The 25,992-nt window shown below is 44.0% G+C and overlaps 1 protein-coding gene and 1 pseudogene across 1 annotated transcript; both read right to left on the bottom strand.

Annotated features, from left to right (window-relative positions):
• Positions 1 to 14,419, bottom strand: part of LOC101099461 — a 60,063-nt pseudogene extending 45,644 nt beyond the window's left edge.
• A 3,919-nt stretch (positions 14,420 to 18,338) lies between these two features.
• Positions 18,339 to 25,631, bottom strand: GNL1 (G protein nucleolar 1 (putative)). Its single transcript, XM_003985869.6, has 12 exons — positions 25,280 to 25,631; positions 24,705 to 24,870; positions 24,196 to 24,332; positions 23,886 to 24,037; positions 23,707 to 23,778; positions 22,527 to 22,734; positions 22,263 to 22,358; positions 21,670 to 21,864; positions 19,718 to 19,896; positions 19,478 to 19,640; positions 19,054 to 19,194; positions 18,339 to 18,688 (listed from the first exon to the last, which is right to left on the bottom strand). The coding sequence occupies exons 1-12, from the start codon at positions 25,350 to 25,352 to the stop codon at positions 18,447 to 18,449; spliced, it is 1,824 nt and encodes a 607-aa protein (XP_003985918.1). The 5' UTR covers positions 25,353 to 25,631; the 3' UTR covers positions 18,339 to 18,446.
• Between the last annotated feature and the right edge of the window lie 361 nt (positions 25,632 to 25,992).

Raw genomic sequence — 25,992 nt, forward strand, 5'->3', positions numbered from 1 at the left:
CTCAATGTTCTTGACAAGTATAAGGGTGTACAATCTCTAAATCCCCTATCTGATGACCAAGAATGAATTAGGTCTGTAGTATGCTGCCCATCCCCTTCTAAATAGAGAAGACAGGATCTGAAAAATTGGACATAGTCTTGAAAAGTCCCATGTCAAACTAGTTATAGGATCCTGGAAAATGCAGCAGGGAGCAGGAGGGCTCCTGTTGGAGACAAAGGAGGTTGTGAGGTACCATTAGTACTCTGAGGAAATTATCCTCAAGGATTCTATCTACTCATTTCTGTGCCCAGAATTACTTTAACCACCACCACCACCCTCAAAAAACCTACTGTTTTTAATGATAGGAAGCATAAGAGAATGGTGGTAATGCAACTGCTTTCTCAGAAGGAACATTTTGACAACCTAAATCTTTACCTTCACCATTCCTCACCCACTTTATTACATATACAATTCAATAGTTCAACGATTTTAGTAAGATTATGGAGTTGTGCAACTATCACCAAAATTAAGTTTTAGGACATTTCCATTATTCCAAAATTTTCCTTGTTCTAATCTCCACTCCCAGCCCTAGTTCTAGCCATCCACTGATCAGTTATTTTTAGCCCTTTTTAGATGTATCATATAAAAAATTTTTTTAATGTTTATTTATTTTTGAGACAGAGAGAGACAGAGCATGAACAGGGGAGGGTCAGAGAGGGAGGGAGACACAGAATCTGAAACAGGCTCCAGGCCCTGATCCATCAGCACAGAGACCAACACAGGGCTCAAACTCACAGACCGCGAGATCACGACCTGAGCCGAAGTCGGACGCCCAACCGACTGAGCCACCCAGGCACCCCTAGGTGTATCATATAAATGAAATTGTACATTACACGGTCTTTTGTGTCTGATTTCATTAACTTAGCATAATGCCTTTGGTGTTCATCCATGTGATAGCATGTATCAGTTGTTTGTTCCTTGTAATTGCTGAATAGTAAGTACTCCATAGTATAGATTACCAAAGTTTGTTTTTCCCACCATCAGTTGGTAGACATTTATGTTCTTTCCAGTTTGGAGGCTATTATAAATATTGAAGCCATGAACAGTCATTTATATGTCTTTGTGTGAACTTGTGTTTTTCTTCATCTTGGGTAGATTCACAGGAGTGGGATGGCTAAACTCTATTTTAAATTTATGTTTAATGATTTTTAAGAGAGTGTCAAATTGTCTTCCAAAGTGACTCTACTAATTTACTTTCCCACTAGCGATGTATGAGGGTTCTAGTTTCTCCTTGACAATGCTCTTCTCTTTATACAATGTTTTTTCTTATAATAGCCATGCTATAATTGTATCTCAGTGTGGAATCTCATTTGGTTATAGTTTTCCACCTGATGACTAAATTGTTGAAATACTAATCTTTTCATAAGCATAATAGGCATTCATATATCTTCTTTGGTAAAATGGTGATTCAAATCTTTTGTCCATTTTTTATTTTAATTCCAGTTGGTTAACATACAGTGTAATATTAGTTTCAGTGTACAATATAGTGATTCAACACTTACATACATCACCTGGTGCTCATCACAAGTGCACTTCTTAATCTATCACCTATCCTCTCCTCTGGTAAATATCGGCTTGTTCTCTATAATTAAGAGTCTGTTTATTGACTTGTCTCTCTTTTTTCCTCCTATGCTCATTTTTTTTGTTCTTAAATTTCACCTATGAGTGAAATCATATGCTATCTCTCTTTCTCTGACTGACTTATTTCATTTAGCATATTTTCTGGCTCCATCCATATTGTTACAAATGCCAAGATTTCATTCTTTTTCATGACTTAATAATATCCCATTATATATACATATATATATCCACTAATATGTATGTGTATCTCACATCTTCATTATCCATTCATCAATGGATGGACCTTTGGGCTGCCTCTGTATCTTGGCTATTGTAAATAACACTGCTGTATAATGTTTATGCATAGGGATGCATGTATTCCTTTGAATTAGTGTTTTTGTATTCTTTGGGTGTTCAGTTTTTAATCAGCTTATTTATATTATTATTGACTAATAGTTCTTTATATATTCTGGATACTAGTTCTTTACCAGATGTATGGCCTGTAAATAATTTATTCCAGTTAGTGGCTTGTTTTTTTATTTTCCTTACATTTGGACCTTACATTTAGGTCTATGATCCATTTCAAGTTAATTTTTGTGTTTGATGTGTGGTAAGGGTCAAAATGTATACAATGCATGCAGATATCGAAATGTCCAAGCACTATTTGTTGAAGAGACTTACTCTCCTTCAACACCTTGAAAACGAACTAACCATAAATATGAGAATGCATTTCTAGATCCTCAACTCTGTTCCATTGCTTTATATGCCTGTCTTTGTGCCAATATAACACTATCTTGATTACTACGGCTGTATAGTTAATAGAATTCTGCTACCAGATTCCAGTTGTGGGGGTCCCCATACAGACAACAAACAATGCTTCAGACACTAGCTAGGTGTCCTTCAATGTGACTCAATTCTGACTGTCTATCCAGAGTTAGCATCAGATTCCACGGGTTAAAGATTCTGTCCTACAAGACTGCCCCCCTCCAACCCACTAAATTCAAATGCCAGTTGAAAGCCCAGGTTGTTACCTGTGCTTCTGACCAACTGGCTATAAATCAGAGGTTCCAAGGACTCACTCCTCTGGTTCAATTAATTTGCATACAGAAGCTCACAGAACTCAGAGAAACATTTTGTTTACTAGATTACTAGTTTCAGGGCACCTGGGTGGCTCAGTCGATTAAGCATCCAACTTCAGCTCAGGTCTTGATCTCCCAGTCTGTGAGTTCAAGCCCTGCGTAGGGCTCTGTGCTGACAGCTCAGAGCCTGGAACCTGCTTCGGATTCTGTGTCTCCCTCTCTCTCTACCTCTCCCCTGCCTGCACTCTGTCTCTCTTTCTCAAAAATAAATACGTCGGGCTCTGGGCTGATGGCTCAGAGCCTGGAGCCTGTTTCCGATTCTGTGTCTCCCTCTCTCTCTGCCCCTCCCCCGTTCATGCTCTGTCTCTCTCTGTCCCAAAAATAAATAAACGTTGAAAAAAAAATAAATAAACATTTAAAAAATACATTTTAGATTACTAGTTTCTTATAAAAGGATATACCTTAGGAATAGCCAGATGGAAGAGATGCATAGGAAAGGGCACAGAGTTTCCAAGCCCTCTCTACATGTGCCACTCTCTTAATACTTCCCTATGTTTACCAACTCAAACCTCTCCAAACATGTCCTTTTGGGTTTTTATGGAGGCTTTATTACATAGGTGTGATTGATTCCATTATTGGCCATTGCCGAATGGATTCAATCTCTAGCCCGTTTTCCCTCCCTGGAGGTCAGGGGTTGAACTAAAAGTTCCAATCTTCTAATCACTTGCTTGGCTCTATTGGCAAATAGCCCCCTTCCTTAGGTGCTTTCCAAAAGTCATGTCATTCACATAACAAAAGACACTTTTATCATTCTTAACACTTAGGAAATTCCAAGGGTTTGGGGGGCTTCGTGGAACCAGGAACCATGGAGAAAGACCAAATATATATGAGATATATGAATCATAAGATCACAATAGTAAATTTTGAACCTGGGTGGTATGAGTCCTCCTACTTCATTCTCCTTTTTCAAAATTGTTTTGTTATGCTAAATCATTTGTATTCCTGTACAAATTTTAGCATCTGTGAGTCAATTTTTATAAAAAACAGTTGCTGGGATTTTGATAGGGATTTTATTCAATTTAGAGAGAATTGTCATTTCGACAATACTGAGTCTTCCAGTCAAGAACATTAAATGTCTCTCCATGTATTTAGACCACTCATTTCTCCCAGCAATGTTTCAGTTTTCAGCAGACAAGTCTTGCGCTTATTTACTTAAATTTATTCCTAAGTATTTGATGCTTTTATGAATTGAATTGTTTTCTTAACTCCATTTTCAGTTGTGCCTCTTTAATGGCCTACCTGCCAGCACTGGAGACTAATGCTCAGCCTACAATATGGCAATATTCTTCAAAAATACCAACCAGCTACTTGATGGCAAGTTGACTACATTGGATTTTCTCCACCTTCAAGAGCCAGTCGTTCATTTCTTACAAATAGACACTGATTCTGGGTAAGAATTTGCATTTTCTGTTCTTAGAACCTTGGCCAAATACCACCATCAAGGGAATTACAGAGTGTCTGGCCCATACAACATAGCTCTGTCCAGGAGACCCACTTCACAACAAATAAGAAGTGAAAAGTGGGGCGATGACCATGGTATCCACTGACAATATCACACATTGCACCAATCTGAAGCTGCTGGCAGAGCACTGGGATAATCTGTTGATACTGCTGCTGAAGCATCAGCTCAGAAGTAATACTTTTCAAGATAAGGTGTCAATGTTCATAATGTAGTGTATTTATTGAATCAGAGACCTTTATCTGGTGTTATGGCCCCAGTGAGAACAGTACACAGGACATTGGTCCAAGAATGAAGGGATGGGAGGAGTGGGCTCATTTTCTATTACAGCCAATAACCCACTGGGGGAATTTGTGCTTCTTGCTTCTTTTAGTCCTGGCTATGCTGGATTAGAAGTCATGGAACCCTCTTGCCAAGTGCTACAGTAAGGGTCATACTGACCTAAAACTGTGGCTGCTGTCTAGACACTCTGGTCTCCTTGGATCCAAACACCAATAGAAGAAAAAAGGAGATTCAGTACTGGTAGGAGTAACCCTAACAGGAAGAGGAAGTGGGCCTCCATTATGAAGGCAGGTAGGAGTCTGTGTAGAACTCAGATGATCCATGTGGGTGTCTCTTGGTACTCCATGCCCAATTATGACTATGAAAGCATATGTGCAGCAACCCCAGATGAGAAAAATATGATTACCAGGGCCTCAGATCCCTTGGGGATAAGGGATTGGATAACACCACCAGGTAAACCATCAAGACCCACCAAATTCAGGTTGCCTAGGTGGCTCAGTTGGTTAAGAAGCCGACTCTTGTTCCGATTCTGTGTCTCCCTCTCTCTCTCTGCCCCTCACCTGTTCATGCTCTGTCTCTCTCTGTCCCAAAAATAAATAAACGTTGGAAAAAAAATTTTTTTTAAAAAAAAAAGAAGCCGACTCTTGGTTTTGGCTTGGGTCATGATTTCGTGGTTTGTGAGTCCAAGTCCTGCATTGGGCTCTGTGCTGACAGTGCAGTGCTTGCTTAGGAGTCTCTCTCTCTCTCCTTCTCTCTCTGTCCCTCCCTCTCTCCTCTCTCTCTCTCTCTCTCTCTCTCTCTCTCTCTCAAAATAAATAAACTTAAAAAAAAAAACCTGCCAAATTCAAGAAGATTTTCAGCTTCCCCAGATTAACAACAGGCAAGACAGTACCAGACCATGTAGTGCTCAGAAAAGCCTAGGGCAAAGGATGCCTTTGGAGAGAATTATATAATGAAAAAGTCAAGTTAGATGTTTTTCCATCCCCTAACAAGTCCAGTTTGTCAATTAACTGGGCCCAGAGAGGATGGTGTTTGAACTGAAACTGGTCACCTAGGTTCTTATCCAGTACCTCTCCTTTAAAACTGGATCTCTCCAGGGGCACCTGGGTTGCTCAGTCATTTGAGGGGACAACTCTTTATTTCAGCCCAGGTCATGATCCCAGGGTCTTGGTATAGAGCCCTGCATCAGGCTTTCAAGCCTGCTTAAGATTCTCTCTCTCTTTCTCTCTCTCTCTCTCTCTCTCTCTCTCTCCCTTTGCCCCTCTCCCCACTCATGCGAGTGTGTGCTTGCTCGCTCTCTCTGTCTCTCTAAAATAAAAAATAAAACTGGAACTCTCCTAATCTTAAAAACCAGAGAACCCCCAGCAGGGGATCCTACCTCCCATGCCTTGAATTCAGCACCCATATCCTGCCACTCTGCTTGATCAAACACTGCTTGGGAACTGATAACACCTAGAACGGATTATAGCTTAGAATGCAGGAAGAGCATGGTCGGGGGAAGGTGAGTAAGTGCAGAGGGAGGTGAGTGAGTACAGGGAGTTAGTTGGGACACTGGGGCTATTTAGTTGTCCTGCAGGCTGTCCTGCAGGTTCCCATCAGGCAAGTTCTGGCGCTGAAAGGGTGTGTGGAGAGTGCAGAACAAGAGAGGGAGTTGGGGGACAGGAGGAAGCTCCAGACTACAGAATGACAAGGAAATGAGTGCTATGGTCACTCAAGGCTTTGTTGGTCATGACAGGAGTCCCAAAAGTGGCTGCCTTGAAGAGTATGATGGGAAGAATAACATGATGGGAAGAAGAGCACCAGGGAAAGAGTTGGGGATGGGGGGTGAGGAGATAGCAAAGAAGTAAAGAAAGAGCTTGGGGATGGTGATGGTGCCAGTCTAAAAATCAGGAGCTCAGTTCCATTTTAGTAGGTTTCTAACCAAGTTGGTATGGATCTCCTGGTAGATAGAGAAGTGAGAACTGTAAAAGCAGCCAAATGTGGGTTTCCAGAGATATTCCCAGGTTCCACCCCTCTATCACACTTACTGTGACTCATTCTGCAGGTTCTTCCCCCATCAAACTATCCTTCCTCCTCATTTCCCCTTCCGACCTCTTATGCTTTTCCCTCCATCCTTCTGTTCTCCTGGCTGTGATTCCCATTTGCTCTGCCTCTCCTCTCTTTCTTCCTCCATGAAAGTTCAGGAAGGAACATAAATGCAGGCTGTCATTTGCTTTTTGTTTTTTAAAATATGTTTGTTTGTTTTTTAAGTAATCTCTACACCCAACACAGGGCTCAAACTTACAACCACGAGAACAAGAGTTACATGCTCTAGTGACTGAGCCAGCCAGATGCCCCTTTTTAAATTTTGTTTTATTATTATCAAAGCATTTTCCTCCACATCTGATCCTCAGCTATGTGAGGAAGGCTTTCCAATCAGTACATTGCCCAGGGAAGGAAACTAAGACCCAGAGCCTAATGATGCTTGTACAAGGTCACCTAGTCCTTCAGCTTAATCTCCCCAAACAGGGACTTATAAGGGACCTAAGAGTCAGAGAAGACCTCAGGCCCTGGTATCATTGTGCTGCCTGCTTGGGTAATCGGGATAGGGATGATTCAGATTCCTCATCAGGAGAAGGGCCATCTGTGCACCTTGATGGGGATCTTCCTGTGGCCCTAGATATCCCTGCTGGGGATGACCATGACTCCCAAACCCAGTCCCATAAAATAGAAGGAAAATAAGACATTAAGGAAACTAAGATTTTCTTCCTGTGAACCTTTTTTGGGAAGTATAGGGATGTACTCCAGGAAAAGGAGGGTGTATACCAAAAAAGATGTGGAATCTTGGAAACCAGAGCATCAACCCACAAGAGGGAAAAGGGAGTCACCAAGAAAAGTCAGGAGGAAGAAGAGTCTACGGGACAGCTGGGAGAGGCCTAGAAGGGCTAGGGTGTCCTAGGTGCTGGGAAGGCAGAAGGGAGCCTTCACCAACAAAATGACCTAGACAACAACCATAATGAATCTGAAGGGATTGAGAAGGATTCACATTTATAAAATTAAAAGATCATGAAAAGTAAGAAAATGAAAACATCAGGCAATTATTAAATCCCTGAGAAACATTAGTGTGTATGAAAAAGACAATTAAGAGAGCTTAATGTGTGACTGAGATGTCAGTAACATTCTTATAAGTAAATAATTGTAACTCTGACTCCCAGTCCAGTCCAAACTACCATATACCTGCACCAGGAAGGTAAAATTGCATGGGAGGATGTGTTCTTGGGGAGTGGGGCACCAGCATTCAGGCCAAGCAAGGTCACTGAGGCTGCCTTAATGGAGAGAGGTAAGAGGAGTTACGAACCCTTTGACCTGAGCAGGTTGGCATACTCTAGTCTCCCACATGGCTCCTTTCATGGGATTAATATGACAAACTGCCTCTAAATTCATTCACTTGGGTAGAATTCTTCTCCCAACTTCCTAACAGCCCTCGCCACCACCATTTCATGAAGATGATGTTATGCACATTATTCATGGATTGTTTTTGCCAGCTGATGAGAGAGGATAGAAGGAGAGTTTACCCACCACAGCCAGAGGGAAGCAGCTCCAAACACTCCTGTGGTCACCAGAGCCCACCACAACCCAGAACTTGAAGTGCCCAGTGAGATTCTCAGCTCTGAGGGGGAAATCTCCTGTGGGCAGGAAGGAAAAATCAGAATTGGGAAGCTATTCCTTACTTCACAGAGAGTGCAAACACAATGGAAAAGCATACAGCAAAGCAAAGAAACTATTACCACAGAAGAGGGAACCATGCTTAGTTGGGATGGGGGTGAGGGGAGAAAAGATGATTATGATGGAGAAGGGGCACTCAGGACTTCCTGGGCACTGGCTGGGGTTATAACTCCTGACTAGGAAGTGGGTTCTTGAGGATTCAATATAATTACTAAAAGAAGACTACATGCATGTTCATATATTCATATATTTTTTAAAAACAAGTTTTGGTATGGTATAATCAACACTCAGCTCTGAGTCCTGCATTTCCAAATCCTATTCAGCTACTGGCCCTGCACCCCTCAGTTTCTACTCCTGTAATGAGACTCGAGGACAAAAAGTAGAAGACAACTCCCCTGAGCTGAAGCCCAGTCACCTGTACTCACAGATGAGAAACCCAGTCTAGCCTGATAGGGCCTAAATATGCAAAATAAATAAATAAATAAAGTTTCCACCCCAGGTCAGATTTTCCCTCCTTGAGATCCCCAAGTGCTGAAGGCTGAACCCTATCACATTTTGACCATGAGCCTCCTCCTAAACCCTGGGACCCATTTTCCCCGTTCTTACTCCAGTCTCCCAGATCCACAGTTCTGGATTCAGGTTCATCATGGGCACTGCTCCCTCTTATATGGCGGAATTTTCGGTCCAGTCTCTCCTGACAATTCGGTCTGGCCTCCTCTGGAGAGTGCCCACCATGCCCTTTGCTGAGTAGTTTGGACTAAGGGAGATCAGGCTGTGCAGTGGAAAGGACCTGTGTTAGGAATGGGTGTGGTCTTCTAACCCCATACAAGCTTACCCAGCTGATAAACAAGAGAGACCTGTGGTTTAGCAAGGTGACAGGCCAAACCTCAGCCCTCTGCAAAAGGAGCCAAAACCTGAAATATTTTAAGGCTGCCTGCTTGGTTTCAAGGGTTAGCAGAAGGGGAAAGGCAGGGAGGTTTATCCCAGAGGGCTTCTGGAGAGTGACCCTGGGCTCTGTGAACAGGACCCCTGATCCTTCTCTCCCTGGCGGAGTGAGGTGGCTGGTGAATAACCCTTCCTTGGGCCTTGGGATATTCAATTCTGGTTCCAAATTTGGACCACTGGGGAAGCCCTGAAACTCAGCCAAGCCAGGTTGACAATGAAGGCAAGTCCAAATTGAGAGGACTGGCTGGGTTCACTGGGTGAGCAAGGTAGTGGTAGCTTCTGTTAACATTGTTTAGCATTTTTACTTTTTATCAAACAGCTTTTGAGTACACTCTGTACCCAACTTTTACATCATTAGCTATACCAACTACTTTCTGTCTTTTCTTTTTTTCTTTCTCTCTCTTTTTTTCTTTCTTTCTTTCTTTCTTTCTTTCTTTCTTTCTTTCCTTCCTTCCTTCTTTATTTCTTTCAAAGAGAGAACACATGTACACAAGCAGGGAAGAGAGGCAGAAGGGGAGAGAGAGAGAATCTTAAACAGACTCCACACTCAGCGCAGAGCCTGATATGGGGCTTGATCCCATGACTCTGGGATCATGACCTGAGCCCAAAATCAAGAATCAGACACTCGACCAACTGAGCCACCCAGGCGCCCCACCCCACTATTCTTTTTAGATACCCAAATTGCCTTTCATTTAAAAACACAAATTATTTGTCATGTTTGGTACTACTTCCTGCACAATATCAAAAGATCTTCCCTTGGAATACAAAGACTCAACATCATAAATATATCGATTTGCCCAAGTTAATTGATAAATTTCATATATTCCCATTGTTTTCTTCTAGAGTTATTTAGTCTTATTTTAAAGCTCATATAGAAAAGTTAACAACCAAGAATGTCTGAAAAGGAAGAACATTTGAGGGCAGGGCAATCTGATTAGATATTTAAGTAATATGAATCCTCCATAATTAAAGCAGTATGGTATTAGCAAGTGAATAGAGAAAGAGATTACTGGGGAAGAATACTATGTTAAGAAATAGGATCAAGTAAATATAAAAATTTAGTGTGCAATAAAGTGGCATCTCAAATGCCTGGGGGAAAGATAGGCTTTTTAATTAATAGTATTGAACAACTAAATAGCCTCTGGGAAAAGATAAAATTAGAGCCATACTTGATTTCACATACTAAAATAAACTCCAATAGATCAGAAATTTAAATATAAATAATGACACCATACAAGTGCTGAAAGAATACATTGATTAATTCCTTTATAACCTGTGGGTTGGGAAGGCCTTTCTAAGTATGATTCAAAATACAGAATAAAAGAAAATATTAACAAATCTGACCATATAAAATTAAAAATACATGTGTTTTTGCAAAATAATAAACAAAATTGAAGGATAAATTATAAAGATGTATAACATATCACAAGTAATTTATAGCTTATCTCCCTGCTACAGTTCTTAAAAATACAGAACACAAACACACATACCAAAACAAGAAAACTGAGCAAAAGACATCAGTGGAGAGTTCATAGGAAAGGAAAAGCAGGGGAGCCTGAGTGGCTCAGTGAGATTGAGCCTCTCATTGGGTTCTATGCTGAGTGTGGAGCCTGCTTGGGATTTTCTCTCTCTCTCTCTCTCTCTCAAAGTAAACATTAAAAAAAGAAAAAGGAAAGGCATATGGCCTTAATACATATGAAAAGATGCTCAATTGTATTCATAATAAAAAATAAATAAATAAATAAAACTACACCAAGATACAATTTCCCATTGATCTGAGTGACAAAAGTGCCAAAGTTTTTCAAAACAACCTATTAATGACTGTGGAGAAACAGGCCCACTATAACATTGCTGATGGGAGGGCAAAATGTTTACTAGAATCCTTGTGGAATAAAATTTAGCACCATCTAACAAAATTACATCTATAATTACCTTTAGACTCAGAAATCCCATTTCTAGTAATCTACTTACAATACATATTTCTACAAATGTGAACATGGATGAGAGTATTCATTTTGGCATTGTTTGTCATAGCAAAACACTAGAAACGACACAATGTCCATCTGTAGGAAACTGAATAAACCATGGTACATCCAGACAACAAGGCTATGCAGCTGTAAATAAAGAATGAAAATAACCTATACATACTAATATGGATCAACCATCAGGATATATAGTTAAATAACAAAAGCAAAGTGCAAAGATGTCTATATAATGCTACTCTTTGTATAAGAAGGGAGACTAAATAAGAATCTTATACATATGTGTTTATTTTTGTAAAAAGAAATTGTGAAATAAAACAGAAACCAATAAAAATGGTTACTTAGAGGGGGAAGGAAGAAATGAAAGAGAGGATAGGATAAATATACTTGTCTGAGTACATCTGTTTTTAATTGTGTTTTTACTTTTAAACACTTTAAGCATTTTACATAATAAAAATGAAATTAATTTTGAAAGAAAAAATAAAAGTCTAAAACTGAAAACTAAAGGAAATAAACCTATTTATTTAGCAAATTTTAAGGTAGCCATTAGAGAAAATAATTATCTCAGGTGACTTCTGAATGCAGTACTCTGTACATCCTTTACAGTAAATACTCTAAGGAGTAAAAAAACAGCAAATAAATATTACATTTCATTTAGCGATTTTATTGTTAGTAGTACTATGATTGTTGCAGTTCTGAAGCTATTTTATGTATATCTTAAGATAAAGCAAATAGGTAAATATGTCCAGGTTATTAAGAGCCAAGATTTTCAATTACCTTGGGGGCACCTGGCTGGCTCAGTTGATAGAGCACAGACTCTTAATCTCAGGGTCATGAATTCAAACTCCATGTTGGGCATGGAGGCTACTAAAAAGAAAAAGAAAAGAAAAGAAACCTACAAGATTTTCAATTACCCTGATAAAAGATGTAAAGTATAAAATCAAAGAAAGGAGAAAACTATAATATAAAATTTGAATTGAAAATATCAATATAAATTCATGATTTTTCTAAACACTGCCTTAAATGTCTGAAAGCAGTGATATTTCTGAAGCAATGAACTCTCCCAGCTCCTAAACAGTGCTTTCTAAAAATCATTCCTCATTAAAAGAACCAGTGATCCTTGGAGAAATGGCTGATTCCATGTCCAGAGCTTGGGAAAGTAAGATTGGGTCTGGGACATCTTGTGCCAAAAGCAAGAAAGTGCTCACAGACAACTTTGGGGGCACCTCAAAAGGACACAGGAGTCAAGTTTTAAAGGATGCCCACTGGACATATTTTAGTACAGTTTGAGCACAAAAAGAATGACTGTAATTGGTTGTAAAATACTAAATGGATAAAAACCCTGATCTCACAGTTAAAGAAAAAGACTGATTTTCCACCTGTGTAGATTAATATGCCACCACCTTCCTCTGAAAATTGGTAATTAATGAGAGATAATAAAGCATTTACCCTGCCTTTTTAGAAGGAACTCTAGAGTCCTAGTTGATGAAGGAAAGCTCCTCTCTAGATAACTACTCCCTTATAAATGTAGGAAGGGGAGAATTAGAAATGCACTGCTTTGTAACCACTGATGAAATAAATTCACTCAGGGAAGGATCACTATAGATGCCAATTATTAGGTGAAAGTGTTTTAGAATAGTCATGGTGTCAAAGAACCTTGCAGATGACTTGTTAATTGCAAAGGGGGAAACTTTACAGGACAAATCTGACAATGTCCACCTTAACCAAGTGATCACACTAAGCATCATTAGTTGTGGGATGATCTCATCCCTTCTGATGTGAGGCAATGTTAAGCACTTTTAAAGAATTAGTCCCCAAATTGGGTAATCAGAATCTAAGTTTTTAATTGAAAAGAAAAAATACAGAGGGATTGGGGAACAAGTTAAATGCCCAGACAGAAATAATAACAGAATCCATAACGTTGGACATTCTATGAAACAACTGGCCTTAGGGTGCCTGGGTGGCTACTTGGTGGAGCATCTGACTCTTGATCTCGGGGTTGTGAGCTCAAGCCCCACATTGGATGTGGAGCCTACTTTAAAACAAAACAAAACAAAACAAAACAACTAGCCTAATGTCTTCAAAAAGTCAATTCTATGAAGAAAAAATACTGATTGTTCTGGATTAAAAAGAAAAAAAGAGAGAGGAGGACAATAACAACAACAACAACAAAGCAACATATGGAACTTGACTGGATCTTGGGGGTTTTGTCTGTGTATTAGACAATTTTCAAAATAAAAAGTTAGAAAGAATTTCTACATGAATATTCTGATTTTTACACAGTAATGGAAGACATTCCAGGATGCATCTCGTTAATATTTCTTCTTTGTTCCCATCAGCAATCAAGAGAGTCTCACTTTGAGATTTCAAAAGACATATTAAGAAACATCCAAACTTTGTTGTCTCATTATGCAAGTTTGGCATCAGTATTTTATTAAAAATTCTTGAATTTTTAAATATTAAAACACTGCAACTTACTGGCACAAGAATGACAATATACTAGCAATAAAATCAAAATGAAGCTAAACTATTTAGAAGCAGTAGCAACTCCATAATTCAAAGATAATTTAAACAGGCAATTTTAAAGAGTGCTTCATAAATGTGCAAAGCAACTCTCAGCCTGCAGTGATGCTGCCACACCAGCAGATAATGCTACAGAGCATTTCAGGTGCAGGGGAAAACCCTTTACCCATGGCTGTTGCAATCTCTTAATTAGCTTGAGTTGATGAGTTCATATCAGAATTTGTTTTATTATGTTTATTGCTTACTACAGTTATTCTTATACTACTTACTAACTGGTACAAAAGTGTTTTAACAACTGGTTGAGATGTACCAGTGCAGACCAGCTGAATGTCAGTGCTGTTTCCTTCTATTAAGACAGAAGCCACTCAGCTCCTGAGGGAGGGTACTCCCTGCACTGGGACTCTCAGTGCATCACCTGCTCTCCAGGGCTTGTTCCATCCTAATTCCCACTTTCCCACATTTCCAACTTTTCCTCCTCACTTGATCCTTCTTCCCAACATGTTAACACAAAGTATTATATAAAAAAAAAAAAGTTTCTCAATTCTATATAATCTGCCCCTTCCATTTTTCTTTCCTTGCAAATACAGCCAAATTTATTGAAGACTGTATCTCTTCCTCCACTGCCTCCATTTTCTTCCTCCAAATTATTCCTCCATTGCCTTACATCCTGGGGCTTCTGATCTCACCTGTCCAACGGAACTACTCCCACCAATATCACCAAGGCTTCTTGTTGCCAAATCCAGTAGCCACTCTTCATTCTTGGTGTCAGCATTTCTTAGGAACATCCCACACTTCACCCTTCCTTCTTTCTTACCTGGGCTTTCATTGCACCACACTTTCCAGGTTTCATCCTGTCTGCTGGCTTCTCTTCCCCTGCCCACCCTTTTATGTATGTTCTCCACTTTCTTCCTTGGCCCTCTTCTTTTCTCATGCTGAACTTTCTGTGGGTTATCTACTTTACTCTCCTCCCAGTGTGTTGATGCTGCCCAAATCTGTCTGCAGCCATGACTCCCCCCCTTCCTCCAAGCTCCACTCGAATAAACCCTGTCTCAGGAAATAGCATCATCACCTACTCTGGTTCCAAGTCAGAAATGGTACAAAATCTTGCCTTGTCTCTCTCCCTCCCCCACACAGCAAAACTATTCCCCAGACATTAACTCTACCCTCTAAGTACCCCATAAAACTATTTCTCTTCTTTCCATCAGCCACTACCTTAATTCTTGTTTCCATTCTCTTCCCTTGGATCACTGCAAAAGCCTTGGATCTCTCTACCTTTCCAAACCAGTCTCCACACTGAAACCAAAGTGATCTAAGGCACAAATCTCTCCTTGTTCTTAGGCTTAAAGTTCTTCACTATTCCTCTGGATAAACTCTACACCTTTAGTATGTCTGACAAGGCCTAGCAAGAGCTGGCCCAAGCCTCCCTCTCCAGCTTCACTTTTCCCCACCTCTACCTTGCACCCTAAGCCCCTAAGCCATGCTGAATACATTGGTCTTCCCAACTTGTCAAGTGCTTGTTCCTTGAGCTTTGCTGTTCCCTCTGGAATCCTCTTGCCTTCTCAATGCCTGGCTAACTCCTGCTGTCTTCAGGTCTCAGCTTGGATCTCTGTTTCTCTAGGCTTCCTCTGACTCACCAAGACTAGCTTAGCTGCCTGCTTAGTATTTCCATAGCAATTATTTACCATAGACTACTGATTTTTTTTTTTTTGCATCCTTATATAACTTGCTATCCAAACACAGCTTCCAGCCCTATACCACTCCTTCCTGATCAGATCCCAAGCACCCCCCCACCAACCAAATGGAGCCACTACTAACTCACGGGATCTTGTATGACTCTTCTCACAGCACTTACTATACTCTTTTTGTAATTGTCTGTTTCCATTCTCTAGTAAATTGTGAGCCCCACAGAGGACCACTTCTGTATCACTTACCACTTAGGAGCAACTGGCAGATAGTGATTGCTCAACAAAACTTCATTGGGTGAATGAATCCTTGGGGTGATTATAGTTCTATCCACCTTGGTTATGAAGTTCAATAGATACATATAATTAATTTGCGTAGTGCTATAGAATTATTGTATTATTAGTATCTAGCTGTTTTACTTCTTGAGGGTACAGTCTATGCCTTATTCAATTTCTTGAAATGTTCCAGAAAACTCAGCATGCCTGGCACATATCGTTTTCAACCAACTTGATTGTATTGGTGATCATAAGATATTAAGATAGAAAGGCCCAGATAACTGAACTACCCTATATTGTACACAGCTACCTTGTCCCAGAAACAGGATTAGAACTCAGTCTGGGAAAAAAAAAAAAAAAAGAGGTGGGGAGGAGGAAGTTGTTCAATGTCTAAATAGAATGTCAGCATGAATGAGAGAAACAATGAGTTCTCTCCATCAAGTGACTGGTCAGAGAGGTACCTGGCTGGCTCAGTCAGTAGAGCATGTGACTCTTGAGTCACATGAGTCATGAGTTTGAGCCCCATATTGGATGTAGAGATTACTTAAATACATAAACTTAGAGAGAGAGAGAGACAGAGAGAGAGAAAGGCCAGAAGCAATGGGAACTGTCAGGGCCCCAGACCTCCATGGTCAAGTATCCCCATAGTGGATATGACCCAGGCCAAGGAGTGTGAGGACGGGGGTGTTGGGTGTATCAGCATGGAAGGGAGACTGGACCCTGGCTTGTCTCTTTTAGACAGTTTCAACCTTCAGCCCCAAGCACTGGTATTAAGGTATTATTTGTCCTTCTCTGGAATCTATTTATTGCTAAGATAGTTCTTTTCCCAGTGTTACTTTCCTACAGTGAGTGAGTCACTGACAGGGGCTGGGAAGAATCATTTACAGTATAGCCCACTGGGGATGTTAGAATTGCCTCCTTCTAAGTCTTTAGCATAAACCTACACCCTCTTCAGCTTCCCCTCCAGCTCCAGGCCTCAACTTTTCATCCCCACCCCCAGATTCTCCCTATGGCCCTAGTGAAACTCATGAGAGAGACAGCAAAGATAAAAAGATAAATGAGAAGCAGCATTGTGGTGGAGGCAGGGGGTGGGCGGACAAGTAGAATTCTGATTTTCTCCCCTTTCTCCATTTTTTGAGAACACTAACGTCCCTACGTCTAAGCAGCAGATGAGTCTCTTGCTTCCCTAAACATCATGAACCCTCAGAGGAAGCTGAGCCTGGAGCCCCTTTCTTCTATCAGAGCCTTCTAAAGAGCCAAAAATGGGAGACAGGTGGGTTTTTCTCTAACTGGGACTTTTTCTCTTTTATAGCATATTTTGAGCAACCTTTAAGCACATTCACATGCTCACAGTATTTAATCTTTGTTCTGGAATGCAAATTCCAGGACTTATGTCTGCACTGGACCAACAGAGGATGAGCTTGGGAGTATGTGACTAGGCCTCAAAAGCCAAACATATCAGCTTCTCCTAAATATACTTAGTTTCCTTCACTCCTGGATTGCAGGGTTTCTATTGGCATTACCGAAAACTGCCCCATGACCCAGATCCTGCATGGGATGCTTTAGAGTGAAGGGAAAAAATCTGGTACTCGCATTTTCTCCTTCCCCTACACCTAATGGTTTGTCAATCTGTTAAACAATACTTTTTGCTACCACTCAACCCAGACAACATTGTGGCAGCCAACAAAACAAATCTCATTCTCCTTTTCCTCCAAGAATTAAGTCTAGGAGTCCAGTTGCTTGCTTAAGAAAGTACAGCAAATGTTAAAATACGCTGACTCACAAGAGAACTGCTGCTGAAATGCACATGACTCCATAAGACAGCTGTCTACCTGCTGACTTCTAGCTCAGACCCTGCACTGCTCATTTTAGCTTCATTCCAAAACCAGGGCAAATGGGATTCAGAAGGCTGATTCTGTGCCCTCCCTTATGAATCTCACAGACCTTCCATGCATGTAGACCTTTAAATAATAAAGCTTAACACTGTACTTAAGAGGCTGGTCTGCTCAAATCGTAAGTGTGCACACTAGTTGTTTGCCAGTAATTAAGATGCTACTTCTACACATTTAATCACCATTTTCACAAACATTGTCTTAATTAAAAATTCTATCAACAGGAAGTCCTAGAATTATAGTGTATGAGCCCCAAAGATTTGGAGAACATCACATACCCTTCTTAATCCAAAAACTTGGTTATCTGAAAATGGGATCTTAATCACGGCAAAGCTGCACATTTAGGTCAGGTCCTGTTCGTGCATCTTTATATGCTCAGTACTTAGCACAGATCCAGACAAACAGTTGACCCTCAAAAAGTAGTTGTTGAATTTCAATAAATCCTGTAAAAATCTCACATGGAGACATCAGCTTGTCACACCTCTTACCACTTCTTCTCCAAAAAGATCCTAGTATAACCCAGGTCTAGCAGCAGGGAACACACAAGGCTGCTGCTCAAATCTGAGAAGGAAGGAATGGCATGAACTCCAAAAGAGGGTTGGATTTAGACCAGGCCTCAAAGCCTGAAGTGACTTCCCCGCCCCATGTTGATAACAGGATCCATAAAGTGCAGAATGGGAAAGTGAGCAGAGGCAGTGGATTTCAGGGCCTTAGAACCCAGTGAAGTAACCCTTAAGAGAGCTTTTCCTTCCCAAAAAGAATGCACGAGAAAAGAAGGGAGAAGAAGAGAGAAGTCTCCCACAACTGTCGGCCTAAAACAGCCGCTCTCACCTCAGTCCATCTGGGGAAGGGGCTACAAAGCAGACAATCTTTATTCACAATTGGGATGGCAGAGGGGAGGTACCCTCAGGTCAGTCCAAAAGCAGAGATACTGGGTGGAGCAGATGGCACAGGGCAAGGACTCAGCACTCGTCCTCACCCAGTAGAGCATAAGGGTTTCGGGCAGCCAGGCTGGACCCTGGAGCTGAAGTCGGGGTGTCCTCATCCCCTTCCCCCTCCTCATCCGCATCCCGGTCCTCCTCTCCCTCCTCCTCACAGGAGCTGCTCAGCTCTTCTTCTTCCTCCTCCTCCTCGTCACCTGCTGGCCCCACCCTGCCCTGCAAAACCACCAGCTCTGTGGTCTCCGGATGGGACTCCCAGGTGCCTGGGGAACCAAAACAAGAAAAGAATGGAGGAGAGTTTTAAGCAAGGAACTAAAGCCAGAGAAAGATGGGGAAGAAGCAAAAACTAAGAGTAACAATCAGTTCTGTAGCTGCTGGCATTCATTCATTCATTCATTCACTCAAACTCCCACAGGCTGGGCACTGAACAACAGCTCTGCATACATTAACTCTACTCTCTACCACCACCTTACCAGGAGGCAACTATCACCCTGGTTTTGCAGATCAGGAAACTGTCTCAAAGATGTTTAGTAACACAGAGCTGGCTAACAGGTGTAGAATCCAGATCTGACCCTGAGCCACAAAGCCTTTTGCCTACATCATAGCACAGGAACACTGGCTGTCTGACCTTTCTGTTCACTGTAGCCTGGCGGATGAAAACACAGGCTGAGGCGGCCATCCAGTGCCAGCCGCAGGAGGCTATTGGCTGCTCTGTACACATCATTCCGGGCTGCCTTGGCTGTCTTATAACCACGTTTCTCTGCCCAGGCTGAAGAGAGAAAAGAATAATGGGGAGGGAAGCCGTTAACCGGACCCAGTCACCATCACCCTATTCCCATAACGTAGTCCTTCCACTTTTCTCTGGAACATTTTCTCTTTTCTCTGGCCACAGCTTCATTTCACTTTTCTCTGGCCACAGATCTTGCTGGCTCCACGACAGAAATCCAAGCATGAGTAGCCAGATATTTTACCAAGAGCAGAACCTCTGAGAAGAGGAGAGGAGATAGAGCAGGGTAAAGGGCAAGGGGAGAAGCCAGGAACATGGAGCCCACCTTCACAGATGTCCCAGGCACACCAGGGATGTTCTGCTGAGGGATCCTTGGCCTCTGGGTGGCGCAAGTGAAGCAGGACCTGCACAGGGATTCGAGAGGCCAGATAGCCCACTGCGGTGTATGGCTCCTGGATTTGGGCAATGGGGTAGATCCCCGCCAAAACCTGAGGGGAAACAAGAATGCTCAGCCTGTTCCTGGCCTTCTGCTTTCTCTCCCTCCCTGCCCCATCATACCTCATACCTGCAACTGCCTGGGCAGAAGGGAGGGGAATATGAGGCCAGGGCAGTCACAGAGCTTCACAGAGGGAGTGAGAAAGTAGGTCTGAAAGTATCGGGTATGGCCGGGGGTTCTGGAGACACTCACGACCTTCCGCCCCACCAGCCCGTTGATCAGCGAGGACTTTCCCACATTTGGGAAACCTAAAGAAGGCAAGGAAAATTAACACTGGACAGATCCCTACTCTGTGACAGGTAAGACAACAGCTATAGAGAAAAAGGGAAGTAAAGCTCAGAAATCAAGGAAGCAGTATAACCTTAAAAGTTTCAAACAAATCAGGCTCTGGGCTGCCAGGGTTGAATCCTGGCCTCTCCACTTATCAGCTTTGTAACCTCAAGGCAATTTGCTTCACTTTCTGAGCCTGTTTCCTCATTTTACAAGTGAGTAGTCAGGATTAAATAAAACAGAAACAAATAGAACTGTGTGGTTCAGTGCCTGCAGCAGACCAAATGCCCAACACAAGTGAAACATGTATCTCATAATCATTACAACTTGTCCAAGAAGAAGACTATAAACCCTTGGGGGCTCACTGCTGCTCTCTTCAGGACCACCTCCGTCATTCTGGGTGACTTTGGTATCTGCACAGGTGTTCTGTTTAGCACTCTGACCTCTCGGTGCCTGCATCTATTTTCCAAAGATCATTTCCTCAACTACCCACTGTCAAGGTTGTACTCTGGACCTTGTCACTTCACACCTTCAAAATCTCAACCACAGGCACCACTCTCTCTGCCCTGATATCCTATCAATTCAGCTCACTTACTCTGTTTCCTCAGTTCCAATAAATCTTCAACTCTGACTCTAGTACAAAACCACTATTCTATACTGAGCTCATGTCCTTACTTCTCTTCTTACCCAACTGAGATCCCAGGCCCCAGCTCTATAGCCAGTAGCTTTCACACTTGAGTTCACCTTGAACTCCCCAGTCCTGCCCCTCTCCTCCATCTTACTCAACCCCATGGCTCCCATCCCCCAATGCCCTGACACTCTGGCTTATCCAAAAATCACCAAGCTCATTTCCACATGAAGACCTTCTCATTTACTGATCCCTTGGTCAGGAAGGCCCTTTTCCCATTATCTCCAAATAGCTACTTCCTCTGAACATCCTGGGCTCTTCTCAGAGGGAGTTTTGCATGAGAACCCTCCTCGCTGGATCACTCTCTACCTTTCAATGCCCCTAAATAATATGATTTCAAATCATGAATCAACTTACTTTCAAGGAAATAAGCTCTGTGAGGGTAAGGACTTCTCTGCCATTTTCACAACAGCATAACCCATCCCTGGAACAGCACCCGGCACTCAGTAAATATTTGCTAAGAACTAGAGGTAAATGAAACCTCAGGACTGCCTGTCCCACAGCAAAGGAAAGGGTCTCTGGGCCTTAATCATACATTCCTTTCCTCCCCAAAAAGAGCAGAGACAAGGCTATTAATTCAGGGAAGATGCTCCTTGACAACAAACTTAATGGGATAAGGCTCAGAAAGATACTAATGCTAACAAAGCTCCTGCTCTGATTTAATGATTGGTCTACTATTGATTACTACCATGTAAACAGTTAAAATCTATGTCTTTCAGAATAAGCCTGGTACATAGTAAGTACCACATAAATACTAAATTTCAACAATCGTGATTATTACCATTATCACTATCTGTCAGGCATCATTAGGCTCTCTGTATGCCATTCCCTTCATTCCTGACATCCATTCTAATTGGGTATCAGCATCCCCATTCTAAAAATCAAAGTAACTAAGACTCAAAATGGGTAAATAACTTCCTCAAAATTAATAAAAGGTAAGGAAAGGGGGAATTTAACTCAGGGGTGCCAGGATACTTCCACTATTGCCGACACCCTCCTTTTCCAAAGAGTGAAACTCTGTACCTCATAGGAGGCTGCCATGCATGGGCCATTGCTTCCTTACCCACACAGCCAATGGTCACCACTCCGTCTTTGTAGCGCTCCCGGGTTGGGCCGGTTGGCTCCATTGCTGAGTCAGTCTGCTGCTCCACAAGGACTGCAGGTCCATCCTCTTCTTCCTCCTCCTCCCCAGAGCCATTTCCCCAGGTGGCCCCAGCCACATCTCGGGCAATCTTCTCCCGCCAGCTGTTTAAGTCCACTGTTCCAAGAAGGAGATTATGATGAAGGTTCTCCCTAGGGCCACCATAAATGACTGCACAGACTATACACTGCACAGCTGATGTAACTGGCGCCCCGAGAGTGCCAACCTGCACAATACATTCTCCCCAGCCTTCACTTGACCCCACACAGAAATCATATGAATGTTTGAGTTTCAGAAAAATACTGGGAAGACTGAAAGCAACAGACCACTGGGGCTCCTGTCTACCTGCTGCCTCTGTTGCCACCAAGTCAGTCTGCTCCCTCTTCTACCCCTCCCTCTGGCTTCTTGCCTACATCCATAAAGAAGGGACTGACTTTAAGGAAGGTAAGCAAAATGACTTCAAGCCTTGGGCTTTCCACGTATCGTCCCACAGCTCCCCTCTAAGAGGTATATACCTTTCCCCACAGTGATGGCTTCACAGGCTCTCAGTAACTGCTCCGGCCCCAGTGCCCGAGTCCATCCTCTCCCCCGTCTCCGACTCTTCTTCAAAACTGAGATCAGAGGGCACAAAAGTGTTAGCACATGGGCTTATGCACTCCATCTCACCCACCACCCTGAAGACCAATATCAGGTACTCCTTTGTCAACAAGCCTCTCTGTTCTCCCTGTTGTCCCCTGCCACCCACCTCTCCCATACTGCCTTCCTCATTGCCCACTCACCACTACTAGGGTCCTGTGGGGTCCGTGGGTCCCGAGGGAAAGAGGTAAAAAGGACTATGTGGAGCTGGGGATAGTGCTGGTGAAAATAATGCTTCCAGGCAACGACGAGAGCCGGTGGGGCTAGATCCACCTTGTTCAGGACCAAGACCAAGGCCAACCCAAGTTCTCCAGTCACGTACTCGTAAAGTGCTGGTGGGAAATTCACAACCTGGGACAGGGTTGGTGAGAGGAGGGAGCAATGAGAGATCAACCCAGAGTTCTCTGCCTCTAGCTCCCCACTCACCAGGCACAGCTCAGAGACAAGGCTCTAGTGGTAGCAGATTCTGGGGCAAAAGGGTAAATCAGCCAAACTAAACTAGGAAAATAAAGTAATGGTAAGCAATACCTGTGCAATTGTCTGGGGAACTTCTTACAGGTCCTAATTAGGAATGGAAATGAGCCAAACACAAGACAAGGAAATAGTGATACCTAGCACACTGGGATAAAGGCTGGGGTCAGGAATAGGGGTGGGGGTTGGGATCAAACTTCACACCTATTTTTATGTGCATGCACTTATGTTTATACACATGCATATGCACACACATATGCGTGTGCATGTTTGTGGCAAGCATATGTGGCTGTGTGAGTGCATGTGAGTGCACACATATGTGTACCAATGCGTGTATATATGTTGTTAAGGACTTCCAACCTAAATGTTCCCACAGACCTCCCTTTCTCTCACTAGAGGACAACAGTGAAGTGGTAAAGCCACATTAACACAAGGGTCATCTAGCAGCAAGGACTAGAGCCTTAACCACTGTCTTAACCACTATTGCAGGTGAGGCTGAATTCTGTAGTGACTAACATGATGGAGCAGGAGAAGCCCTAGCTGCCTTCACAGAATCCCTTGGAGCTCCACACTAGAACTTTCTATGGGTCTAGCTCTGGTGGGATGGGAAACAAATTATGTAGTTTTTCATCAAAGGAAGTAAAAAAAAGGATCAATTAACCAGAGCAGAAGTGGTAAGCTGTGACACTGATGAATAAAAGACTGAGTTCCTGACTGCAGACATTAGTCATACTGACAGAGAAGACTAGAAATGAAAGATACCTCTCCAGCTCCCAATTTCTGCCTCTGCCCTTTACCCTACAAGAATCTTCCTTCCCCCTCCCCCTTGCCACCCTCATTCCCAGTACTCACTGGATGTCGGATATCAGTGATAAGCAGGACAATGTCAGACATCTCCAACACGCGCCACAGCTGCCTCCATGTCTAAAAAGACAACATCAGTGGAAGAGTACCTAAGCCTGGAGTCCCTCTCCTACCCGACCCCAGACCAATTTGATGAAAGGTCACTCCTGTCCCCACTGCATTCTCACCTCCAGATTATGCTCAAAGTAGCTGAGTTTCTCAGAGGTGTAAGCCCCATGAATCTTTGCAAGATACTCCTGGAAGCTACGTTCCTCCTGGCTCATTAGCTGCTCCTTGGACATCTCATAGCTCCAAGGAGGACGTCGGGGAAAGTCCAGGACTGGGAAATCAAGAAAAAGTCCAAGTAAGTCTAACATCAGTTTCAGGGCTCAAGAGTACATCGCAGAACCTCTCCTTCCCGGCAGTCAGGTCTTCCTCTTCCAAGCTCCTTCCCCGAGCCCACTGCCTCTCCCAAACATCCGTGTGTTGAGCTCTCACCTGAGCCAGGCTGATAGACCTCTCGGATGTCCAGCTCCAGCAGCTCAGCACTGACCGGCTGTAGCACTTGCTCCCGGGCTGCTTTCTTTCTCCTTTCCACCTCCTCCCGGCTGTCTCGCTCAAAATGCAGCCGGTATCTAATGGGACAGGGACCGCGCCATCTCTTGCAATCCTGTGACCACAAACTCCCCTCTTGGGCAGACAACTTCGTAGAGCTTTCTCTTCAGAGTTGTTCAAGTCTCCTTTCAGTAAGCCCTCCCCAAGTCTCTCTTTCCCACAGTATTCGACCTTCCCCTAAGCCTCGCCCTTCTAAAAACCAAGAACTCTCTCCAGCCCCTCCGGAAGAGAGAACTGTGGCCTGCTCCGGTGAGCCCAGCTGCCTGCGGAGAACGGTGGCATCCCAGCCCCATCTCCTCCACCAGCAATAGCCGAGTTTCCCCCAATACTCTCACATCCGGGTAGGCGGGGAAGCCCTGACCAGTACACCCCCCTCCCCCGCCTACTCTCACCGATTTGGGTCATAGCCTCGAGGACCCAGCCCCTGGGAAGGCTGCTGGTTGAGCCTGCGGATATGATGGGTCACAGACTCCCCGTCTGAGGTGTCGGTTTGCTCCTCCCGCCGCTCCCGGCTCCCGCTGCGGCTGTTGGAACTGGATCGCAGCCCATCTTGGAGCCCTGCGGGGAGGAGTTGGTGACGCCGAGCTGGCGGGTTCTAAGGGGCTGTAAGACCCCCTCCTCGGTCAGCCTGGCTTCTCACAAGACCCCACTTCTTTTGAGGCCGGGGGCTCCCAGCCATCCCGCTCAACACCCTACCGGATGTGTGTGAGGGGAGTCATTCCTCCACCAGAGACCTGCGGGGATGGCGCCCGGTTAGAGCTGGAGGGGTTCCCCTCCCCCAACTATCCATCCTTTCCCACCCCTTCCAAGGAGCCTGGGGTAAGAGAATCCCCTCTGCGGTGGCCCGCGAGCGTCCGCGCGCGGCCACCGCCCACTCCCACGCCCCGCAGAGGTGCGGCCGTCACACCCCTCCTTCCAGATGTGCGGGAGCCCGAGCCCCGCCCCCTCCCCTCGCTCCTGCACTGACCTCGCTTCCGCTCCCGCTTGTCCTGCAACTGCTTCTTCTTTTGCTTCACGCTGAAGGGCTTCTTTCTCGGCATGGCCTGGACCAGTCACCTGGCCCAACCTCCGCCGAGCTCCGGCCGCCTCAACGGACTCCCCCCGGGCAACCCCCGCCGCAAGGGCCTGGGACCCTTGAGGGGGCGGGGCTATGAGGTGACGTAAGCGAGCGGGCCTGGCCGTTTCGCCCCAGTGGCCTGGGTGGAAGGCGGACGAAGGGAAATACAGCCACTTTCCTCTGGCAGCGAGGCGAGAGGAAGATGCGGGGTGGGCTACCCGCACGTGAGACTCAGTGGCACGGACAGGGCGCAGCTGCGGCGAGGAAGGAGGCGCGCGTGGGAGGATCAAGCTAACTTCGTCACGGACGCTACCAACTCGCGTTCGGAAGAGGGGGGACGCGTGTCATCACTACCTTGCGCGCTGGGGGAAGCTACCACTCACCTGGAGGGGTCGGTGGAGCAGAGGGCGGGTCCTACCACCTAGGGGAGAGAGAGGCGTGGATGCGCTTAAGATATTTTAGCAACCCCCGGGCTTGACCTCTGTGGAAAGACCGGACTGCGTGTCTTGGCAATGAAGTCAAGTTGCTGAGCTACACTGGGGACAGGGTCAGACGTCTTGAGGGACGGGTGGCGTCTAAAGAGTCCTGGGCGCGCCACCTTCGTGGGACCAAAATTCCTTGTG

Source organism: Felis catus, chromosome B2, assembly GCF_018350175.1.
Source record: "Felis catus isolate Fca126 chromosome B2, F.catus_Fca126_mat1.0, whole genome shotgun sequence".
Lineage (NCBI taxonomy): Eukaryota > Metazoa > Chordata > Mammalia > Carnivora > Felidae > Felis > Felis catus.